The sequence below is a fragment of the Centruroides sculpturatus genome, unplaced genomic scaffold (genome assembly GCF_000671375.1).
Source record: "Centruroides sculpturatus isolate CEXI.00-Female unplaced genomic scaffold, Cexi_2.0 scaffold68, whole genome shotgun sequence".
NCBI lineage: Eukaryota > Metazoa > Arthropoda > Arachnida > Scorpiones > Buthidae > Centruroides > Centruroides sculpturatus.
In genome coordinates, this window is record NW_019384331.1 from 368,270 (window position 1) to 379,326 (window position 11,057).

The 11,057-nt window shown below is 27.8% G+C and overlaps 2 protein-coding genes across 5 annotated transcripts in view; one reads left to right on the forward strand and one right to left on the reverse strand.

The window, feature by feature from the left end:
- The first annotated feature begins 355 nt into the window (after positions 1-355).
- The window catches only part of LOC111629950 (protein 4.1-like), a 55,475-nt gene continuing 44,773 nt past the window's right edge, over positions 356-11,057 (forward strand). For 2 of the 4 annotated variants that reach the window (XM_023373915.1, XM_023373922.1), the window contains exon 1: positions 356-488. The gene's annotated coding sequence lies outside the window, so the exon portion shown is untranslated. Of the gene's footprint in view, positions 489-545; positions 969-11,057 lie in introns of those variants that run through there. The other 2 variants (XM_023373937.1, XM_023373928.1) reach the window with 1 other exon arrangement.
- Positions 7,273-9,267, reverse strand: LOC111629801. Its single transcript, XM_023373715.1, has one exon. The coding sequence runs from the start codon at positions 9,265-9,267 to the stop codon at positions 7,273-7,275; it is 1,995 nt and encodes a 664-aa protein (XP_023229483.1).

The following is an 11,057-nucleotide window of genomic DNA, read 5'->3' on the forward strand; positions in this document are numbered from 1 at the left end:
ACATCCTGTTAAAGTTCACTCATGTCTTAACCTTATTCTTCAACTACCATTTTAGGTAATAAGCCGAATAAAAAAATAACGAATAAGAAATAAAAATAATTAATATTAAATAAAAAATTAAATCAAATTAATAATTTACGTCGTAAAAGAAATAAAAATGTAATTTAAGAAAGAAATAATATAAACTCGATTACATTTAATTTTATTAAAATAATAATTATTGTTAAATTTTATATTATAATAAATTTAATAATTATATTAATATAAAATTTTAAAAATAAAGTAATAATAATAAAAATATAATTTCATATTAGTTAAATTGACGTTGATAATGTTTATAATCTCGTACATTAGCGTTTACGACGAGAGCGAGGCGTGAATAACGCAAGAGTAATTTTGAGATATGATTTCAGTTTAAAGTTTAGTTCTTACTGTTTATACGTAGGACTTTATAGGATTATAAAAAGATTATATTTGTTGATTAAGAGGTAAGGATCTTATTATAAATGTTTATTTTTAGTGTTAAAGCATTTAAAACGTTTGTCAACATAATAATCTAATTGTCACTTAAGCCTATCATAACATCAGTAAGTTGCTTAGCAACGGGTGACGCCCTTCGGTATAAAATGAGATTTTTCGCGGGTGATTGTACTATTTTGTGTCCATTTCTTCATTGTGTGATGCACTTAGGCTTACGTGATCGATAATCATTTCTCTATAAAATAGTGTACGGTTTCTGTTAGTGAGTTTATAAGCTGTGTAGCTTACGAGACGTCACACTACTCATTTTATTTTCTTTTGTTTACCGAAATTTGAATAATCACAGCCTTCAATATAAGATCTACAGTATTAATTTATCTTAATGTTGAGTAAAATAACAATTTCGTAAGCGCGGTTGGAATTTGATTGTGGGTGACGCCCTTCCAACGTTGAAACAGGTCACAATAAAGTTCTAATTGACCCGAAAGGTAATCAAAGTTTACTGTTTAAACTCGTGGGATGTAATTCATATATATTAACATAATAATACTTCATTTATTATATAAAGCGTTAGAATTTAATGTCAAGTAGAATTTTTGTATGTAATAAAATATTCTATGATTACTTGTAAGTATAGAAATTGCAAAATGAGAACGTCTGTAATAGGACATGTAGTAATATGTGATTGTTTCAAAGTACAGTAATATAGGCTATGTTTTAATATTTATTTATGAACTTTGGAGTAATTGTACACATCTATGTAACCATTTATGGATCTGTATGATTTCAGTTATGAATAATAGTTTGAAAGTATATTATTCAATTATAATTAATGGTTAAAACAATTTATAGATTCTAATATTTAATTAAATGCATAAATTATTATGTTAGATTTTTAATAATTGATATAAATATAATTTCAAATTTAATATCAAAAATTTTAATGATGTATGTGATTAAATCATGTAGGAAGTAAATCCCATCTTATATGAAATATATTTTAGATCAATTAAATTTTTAAACATTAGGAGTCACAATCACATTGGTGACAGATTCATTTTATTTTTGTTTTGTTGATGTAACATTTGTAATTAGTAGTTTATATTGGATTAAGTGAATAAATGTAGTCTAATGTTGTAATCTACTTTTTAAAATTTATTAAATTATCATATTTTAATACATTTTTGTTTCAGGATTAATTTGTATTTGCAGTTATTCTTAAGCAAGGATGTTAAATGTACAGGTATATACAGATTTATATATGAAAAATACCACAACCATAATTGAAATTTGGTATACTTTTCAAGTTTATTTTATTATAAATAAATAAAATTTAATATTTAAAAAAATTAAATTGAACATAAAATACTCACTATAGATTTTAATTTTAATGACAGAAAGAAAACTATCAACAAAACATAAATATAATCTATTCTATTCATCATAAAGTTAATTTAATTATTAACTGAATTATTAGCTGAACTTAATTACTATAACTGACTTAATAATTAACTGAAGATGGCTCGACCAAAAACATTTTTAAAATAAAGAGTTCATGTTTTGTAACATTATGATTAGTATTTGTTTCATTAACTTGCATAATGTATATATTCAATTGCAAAGTTATGTTTAAATTTTAATAATATTTATAGTAGTAGTGTTAATTTTGTATATTTAGTATCAATTTTAATAGTATATAACTCCCAAAAGCTGGAACAGTTCAACAAACACACCCAGTTTCATTTACCTACAATTTCAAGCACTGATGTTCAATAAACATTAGAAAAATGAAAGAAAACAAATGGTTTTGGCTTTAGTGGCCCTCCTCCAGTTACAAAAAATTTTTATCACTTTCAAATGAGCTTGTATCTTCATTTCTTTTATTTTTCTAACATTTATTAAACATCAGTACTGAAAGTAGTATGTAAAAGCATCTGGGTGTGTTTGAATTTTTATAGTTTGATCTCTGTAAAAAATACAATATTATTCAAAAACTTTTATCACTTAAATGCTATATTTTTATACAGAGAACTGCATTGATTATCTATAGCAAATTATCTTAGTCATAGCAAAAGAACCTTGCTATCAATTAATTAAAAGTCTACCTCTTAATCAGTTCTTTTAAAAAAGTTTTTCATCAAAAAGACCTCTTTTTGTTCTCAATAAATAAATAATTTGAGATATATTTGAATTAATAACATTTATTTTAAATTTAATGATGACTCATGAGACCACTTCATAGTACATAAATCTTGTCAGACACTCCCACACAAATCTGTTGAAAGTGTTTTTACTTTTAAATTCAAAGTTTTTTGTAATTACAGTATTTAAATTGAAATTCTTTACTGTCCTTTTCTTTGATGTGCGAGTTTGTTTTAAAATTTGGCATTACTTTAAAATAAAGTGTACTAATGGCATTTTTTATTCAGATAGTTTTGTAAGTTTCTATTTTATTTCCTTCATTCATATTGCTTTACATCACTTAAGACCAAGTACAGAAACATGGTTAGAATTGTAAGCTATAACTTTGACCATTGGACTAATGTCTGTGCTACCTTAATTTTTCCATTTAAATAAATAATTGTTCATTATTTATAGTTGTTTACTACATAAAATCCATTAGTTGATCTAAAACAGACATGTTTAAAACATAAGTAATCACTACTTCAAAAACTGGTTGCATAATAAAACTGCACCCAAATACACCCAAAACCAACAAAGAATTAAATACATTTAATATGCTTAATAATGAAAACGCTATATTAAGTCTACACTTTATTAAACTATAATAGTAGTTATAGAATGTTGAACTCAGACACAATTTAATATAATTAAAATAAAGTTAATTGTGGATAATTTCTTACTAACATAAAAGATACAATGAATTTCAGATTTTTTGGAACATATTTGATATCTGTTTTGTATAAAAATTTATAAGGGCATCATCTTTCTCCCATGAAATAGCATCTTTTAGACCTCATTATTTTTTTGAATTTTAAAATATATTAAAATTTGGCATTTTGTTTTCATAATTTTAATGTTTACTCTGTAATTGTTTTTGTTTTTTTTTAATTCTTACTACAACCTGAAGATACAAATGTTTTTTTAAATTATGTAGTACTCATTTTTACATAATTTACCATATAGAATAATAATAGGAAATTTTAAAAAATATTGAATATTCTCAATATATTTTTATTTATTAATGTATAAATATTGTAATACCTGTTTCCAACTTCAAGGCTTTTTTTACTAAACTAAATCAAAATCTCATTTAATCAGTTATTTAACTTATAATCATGAAAATGGTTCTTTTACTAACTAACAGCCTTTAAGCACACAATGAACAATATTATATAAATATTAATATTATAATATTAAATAAATTTATTTAAAAGGAAGTATTTTTGCCTAATTTACATCAACTTACATCATCAGTTATTTAGATTGGTTGAGAAAATGGAACATTGCACATGCAGTTTAGGCAGAAGTACTACAATACTTGTCTTTAAAAGAAAGTATTAGTTATGAAAACACAATTTTTTCAACACCTACAGATAAGGTTTAATTTGATGTATTCAGTCTTTAAGAACAGTCTTCTTATCTTGGAAATTTACTTTTTTATAATTGTAATTACCATTTGTCATTTTAGCAAAATAATAAAGATTGTTTCATTACAGAAGTAGTCTGAAGTTTACCTTGTCCTTTTTCCACAGATTAGTGGGTCAACTTATGTAAGATCTATTTCAAGAAAATTATTCATTTGCCATAATATTACTAGTCAGTAAATGTGAACAAAACAAATTCAGAAATTGAATGACATTCTTTAGAAGTATTTACATTCCTTCATAATTTAACTTACAATTTTCATTATGTACATGGATCCAAATTAGGATAAATAAGAAAATATATTTGTGCTTTGATATAACACTATGAACAGCACATCCCATTTCTTTTTGTACCTAGGTGTTGGAAAAAATTATATCAAATATAATTATTTAAGTTGTACAGTACATTAGTAGTGGTGGTGAGTTTTATTTATATTATTAAGTTACATTTCTGCTTAATTAAGACAATTGATCTTATATTTATTAATTAAAGAATAAATTGCTATCATGTGTTTAAATTTGTTCTTTTTAAATTCCTTTCATGTTTCTATTTGTTTTAACAATCCTAATTTAAACTAATTATTCATTATAATTTCAAATTTTGAATTAATGATCTTTATATATTAAAGCTGAAAATTGCTATAATGAAGATGAAAATGTTCTTTAATAAACATAAATTGCATTAATTGATCAGTCCTGTATGTTTAATATATGTATATAAAGTTTTTTCTGTATTTATTTTATTTATATTTTTTGTATTTATTAATATAATAATTTTTAATGAATAGTATTTTGTTTTTTAACTGGAAAAGTTTGTTTTAGTATTTAAAAATTAAGTATATTTATACAATTTCAACACTAAATCACATGCCAGCTGGGTGAAGCATAATAACAATATATTTAATGATCTTTCACAAACATGATAATGACATCAATGTTTTTTCAGTGTATTTTTAATACAAAAATTTAAACTTAAAAGTTTATAATTTATTAATTAACTTTCTTTTAATTTAGCTTTATTTTTAAAAACAGTTCAATGGCAGAATGTTTGAACTTGTTCAGATCTATGTGTCTCCATCACTAAACTATTATATTATAAAAATGCTAATATATTAATTTAAGGAGTTCTTGAATACTTCAAGATTAAATTTTTTTCAAGACATTTTGCTTCATCAGATCACAACCAGCATAATTCAAATAAAGTTTGATTTAAAAACATTATAAATATAAAAATTTAATCCTTTTTTCTGAATTTTAATGTTAAACATTTTTTAAAAATAAATTTAATCAAATTTTAGATTTCTATTATGTTTTTAAAGTTACATTTATAAAATTCTTATAGACTACATTTCTTAATATTTATTTTTTTTATGAAATTTTAAAATAGGTACATTTGAACAGCTAATATAAATTGTAATTTAGACACTTTATGTACTGTATTATTTATTTTATATCTGTGTTTATAAAATCTCTAATGTCCTGCCTGTTTCTATTCATGGTATATTTTTATATTATAAAAATTAATGTTTATACAAAGTTAAATGTGTATTATATACAAATGTTTTATTGTATTAAGAAAAAATCTTGTTACAGGGGGATTACAATAAAAGTTACATACAAAAAAAGTTAGTACATTTTCATACTTTATCAAATATCTGTTATCATAATAAAAAACCCAAAGTTCATAACATATAAATTTCTCAATTCACAACATCTTGTTTTAACATTTTTAAAATATAAACAAAAAAATTTTGAATATTATACATTTTATTTAAAGTAATTTCATTTAAGCTAGATCTAAAATTTTCTTCGTGTTTTAAATTAAAAATCTCTTTTATTTTATATTTATATTGCGCTTCTAGGATCTTTGGACATTCGGTAAAAATATGGTAAATATTAAAGATTTCGGATTTACACCAATAACATTTTTTGGAAAAATCAATATAATAATTGTCTATCAGTAAAGATTTATAATTAAGTCGAATCTGTATCAACGTTCTTTTAATATTTAAATTGATATTTGTCATAATAATATTCGATTTTGATGGAAAATATAATATATTCTTATACCAATAGTGGTATGTTGAGTTTAAAATAGCATCTTGGTCCTTGACAATAGATTGAGATAAGGCCGATTCCATCATTAAAGTATAAGCATATTTGCAATTATCTTCTGATGNAAAAAAAAAAAAAAAAAAAAAAAAAACAGTTTCCACAAATATTTTTGAACAAAGGGACTTATGTGAGATGGTGATAAGACAACTAAAATGCAAGATCCTCCCTCGCCACCTCCCCAACATCATTTTATATAGGAGATAATGGTACATAGATGACATAATCATTCTATGAAGGACAACTCAGACATCTCAGCCTTTGTTGACTCTGTTAACAACAACCCATATGGCTTGACCCTGGAAATCGATCAAGTGCACACTAAAGAGGTCCATTTCCTTGACATTAACATTAGAATTGAAGGGTCCAAGGTGTACCATAAACCAGGATCGAAATCCTTATACATACCTGTGGGGTCTTGTTACTCACATCAGTATAAAATTGCAGCCTATAATCCCTTAATTAGGAGAGCGCACACTCACTCGTCCACTCAACAAGCTCTCCACGCCAAACTGAAATATACTCATTAAATAGCCAATGACTATGGGTATCCCAAATTCACCTGTAAATTAATCAACAGATTTCACCTCTCCCAAGATGCACTCCAAGTCCACTCCCATGACAAAGACTGACCTGATTATGAAGAAAGGATCCCAGTCACTTACAACCCATATCTCAAATCACTATATACCGAGATAGCTAAGAAGTGCCACATTCGCATTGCATACAGAAGATGTCTAACTGTATTTGACATCAATAAAAATAAAAACCATTTATCTATCCAGCAAAATTCTTCAATAACTTAAAAACGTTTTCAAACGCATTAAGCGTTTATCCTCAGTTAATTCTATAAATTCGAAATATGAAATTCGAAAAATTACGCAACGGGAATTCCAATTAACGGTTATGTAAAAAAATAAAAAATAAAAATAAAAATGTAACGTGTTACAAACGAAAGTGCTATATATAAATTTTCGTGTACTTAATAAACAATAATGATAATAACAAATAAACAAATAAATAAAATATCTATCATCGATCATCCTAAGCCTGATTAAGCCTTTTATATAGATTATGCCAATTCGTCGCAAAAAGATTTCCAAGCGGACGAAAGCCCGTCGGCATCTCTATAGTTGATACACTGTGCTGTCTTCTGTGCCCTGTGGATTTCCAGCTTTTCGAGATGTTTTATCGCGTGTTTAGATGTAGTGGCTTTTATTATAGAGGCCTGGTCCCAGAAAACAGTAATGCCTTGTTGTTTAGCATAAGTGGCAAGGATCGTGCTGTCAATTGTTTTGTTCACTGAAAGCTTATGTTCATGGATTCTTTTTTTCAAATTCCTCAATGTTGCGCCTATATATACTAAGTTAGAGTTGAACCTGCTGTCTCTTAGCGGTATCGAGTATATTCCTGTTAAGGAGTTGCTTTCATAATCCCCCTTGTCATTCCTTAACATTTTGTATATAGTGGGATTACGCCGATAAACTATCTGTAAGTTCTTACTTTTGGTAATCTTCTTAATAATCGGTTTAAGGAAGGGTATATAATCGAGGACCATTTTTTCTTTTTGGTGGTTTTGCTTTTGCCTCCTTGCAAGATTATTATCTTTCTTAATGAGAGCCTCTATTCTTCTTCTCCCGTAGCCATGCTGCATGGCAGTTCTTCGTATATATTGTATCTCCTTAACAGTATCGCAAACATTTGTGCAATGGGTGTGCGCTCTCCTTATCCAAGATCGAAATACCGCCATTTTAATATGCTCCGGATCCACTGAATTCTTAGGAATAATGATGGGTATAGATGTCGGTTTACGATAAATATTGGTTCGGATTTCCCCTTTCATGCATGTTATCGTCAGATCTAAGAAATTAACGCTACTGCTCCCTTGTTGCTCCAATTCCAAGGTTAAACCATACGGGTTACTGTTTATCCGATCTACAAAATGCTTGATGTTGCGATTATCCTTCCACAATATAAATACATCATCAACATATCTCGCATATATCAATATATCTTGTTGTAAGGAAGGGATGATACTGTTTTCTAGATTACGAAGCACTAATTCGCATAGGACCGACGACATGGGGCTACCCATCGGTACTCCCCGCCCTTGTAGATAAGTATTATTTTCGAATTCAAAAAAAGATGTGTGACAAATCAAGTCTGCCAATTCCAAAATCTGCTTGTGGTATTTGGTAGCGTTAATAACATTAGCGAATAGAAAATCCCTCAGAGCACAAAAGCATGGAGGCAGTTTGATTGATGGGTATAACGCCTTATAATCTAACACTGTCATCCATTCCTCATTCATGAGAGCAACATTTTCCAGTTTCCGGATCAAGTCCACCGAGTTTTTTATCGAAAAAGGCGAAACTTGCATTTTTCCTTGTATAAATTTAACAAGTTGTTTTTCTATTCTGAAAGTTGGAGCATTACATTTTTCTACCACAGGCCGTAACTGCGATCCAGGTTTGTGTGTTTTTCCGAAGGCAAAAATTCTTGGTGTCCTAGGCGCTTGTAAAGTAGCAGACCTCATACCCAGATAATTGGCCAAAGGAGTTAGGGTAAATTTTCTCACTCTTTGCTGTAAGGATTCCAGGTAATTACTCGGGGCAGGAAGACATTCGGTGCTGTCGATGTAGTCATGCAGTTTTTGTCTATACGAACTCCGTTTGATGAGTACAACACCTTTTGATTTATCCGCCTTTATGAGAACAATGTCGTTTTTTTGGAGCCATTCTTTCGTTTCTTTAATGTGCCTTTGGAAAAGTAAAGCAGTTTTATTAGAATATCTCTCCTTCTCGGCATATAATCTTGTTTTCCATCTGCAATAATCTTGCGCAGTTGAATTCATATCCTTTATGAGCGTCTCAACGTTCGTTATTAGGCTTTCTGGACGCAACGGTGGTATCGGTGCAAAGGAAGGGCCGTATTCCAAGGCGTTTATCAAGCATTGGGGAGGAACGATGTTGTCCCAAGCTGTTAAAAATGCTTCTTTTTTCACCCGTGGTTTAACATTCTGGCACCTAAACAGCCATTTTAGCTTTTTAATGTATGTGCATTTCATTGTATGTATGTGCATTCAATGTATGTGCATTGGTTTTATTCTCCAGTAAGCAAGTATACTATTATGTATTTGACATTCTTCATAACAGAAAGGACGTTCTCAACCGGGACAGACTTCCCGGAGTGTACAGCATCCCAATTAAGTATCACAGATGCGATAGAGAACTCATCTACATCAGCTCTATGAAGTGCTCCTTGGGGGTTAGAATGAAAGATCATATTGCTGTTGAGGACCACCATTGCTCTTGATGTTTTTGCCAGTGATTCAGACAGAGCCAAAATTTAACCAGGCAAGAGTCATCCTCACCTCACCACACACAGTACAACTAAAGTGGTTGGAGGCCATTTATATCTGCAGATCTAGCCTCAACAACATTAGTATCAACCACAAAGAGGAATTAACTCTGTTCATAGCATGGCAAGTGCTAGTGGACAAAGACCTATAAATCTACCAGCTAGAGTGCACATGCCCAGTGGGATGTCATCAAGAAACACATATTCGAATTTCAAATCAGGTTCTTATTTAATTGCATTCTATTAGAAATTCACCTTCACCTGAAGAAGAACTGTTCATGATTCAAAAACATTTGTTGAACTGTTTTTTTCATTTTTTTGTTGTTATTTGAGTTTCACATGGGCTTTGAAGTATGTAAATTTCACTCTGGTGTTGGTAAGTGTTGATTTGCAATAATTATAAACTTCAGTTGAATTTACAGATGATTGAAAACATTTGTTCAATTAAAATAATTTTCATAAAGCCAACCACTGCCGTATGCCATTGGGTTATATAATGGCTATAATAATAATACATTACCAAACAATTTGACTCTAGAGGGAAGCGTTAGGTGCCATCTTGTAATAAATTCGATAATAATTTTAATTAAATAATTTATTAAATTTATTATGAGATGGCACCTAACTCCTCCCTCTAGGGTCAAATTGTTTGGTAATCTATTATTAATATAGTCATTATATAGCTCAATACAAACTTTTTCATTCTAGTTTTGATTTATACATATCAAATTTATAGAATTTGGCATTAAACTGCATAAGCTTAAAATATTTTTGAAATTAACACTACTAGATTTCTATAAATTTTTTTTTTTTTGGTGTTATATTTTATATTTGAAAGTATAATTAGTATGACATAATTGAAGGTTCTAATGAATTTTTATAAGCAAAAGAAGTTAATAAGTGAACTCAATTATTATTTAGTTCACTTAACAAATATAATTTCATTATTGAAATAATGCAAGTGGCACAGTTTACATTGTTCTTAGAATATAATATGAATGAAACTTTATTGTTATTATGATTTAAACATATCTAAGATCAAAGAAAAGCAAAAGACTAATTTAAAATTGATTACATTTTAAAAGAATCTAATGTTATAAAAGCGTTATAAATAAGTTTTTGAGACAATATAAATTATTTAAATTACAATATTTAGAAATACTGTATTTGGATAACTTCCTTTTGATCAATTACATTAATAACATGAGTGACTCAGAATGATTGATTATAGCAATTTATTTGATTTTGTATACTCTTTCATTGTATCTGTAATAACATATTTTTGTAATATAATATATAATAATAATAAATAAAAGCTAATGCCTGTTAATCAAAAGAATTTGTACAATACATTATATATATATATATATATATACACAAACACACAATTTATAAATTTTTATAATAAAGCAAACATCAATGTACAAACAACAAATGAATATAACATACCAGTATGAGTTTTCTGATGAGTCTTGAGATTCCCAGCAGTGCTGTAAG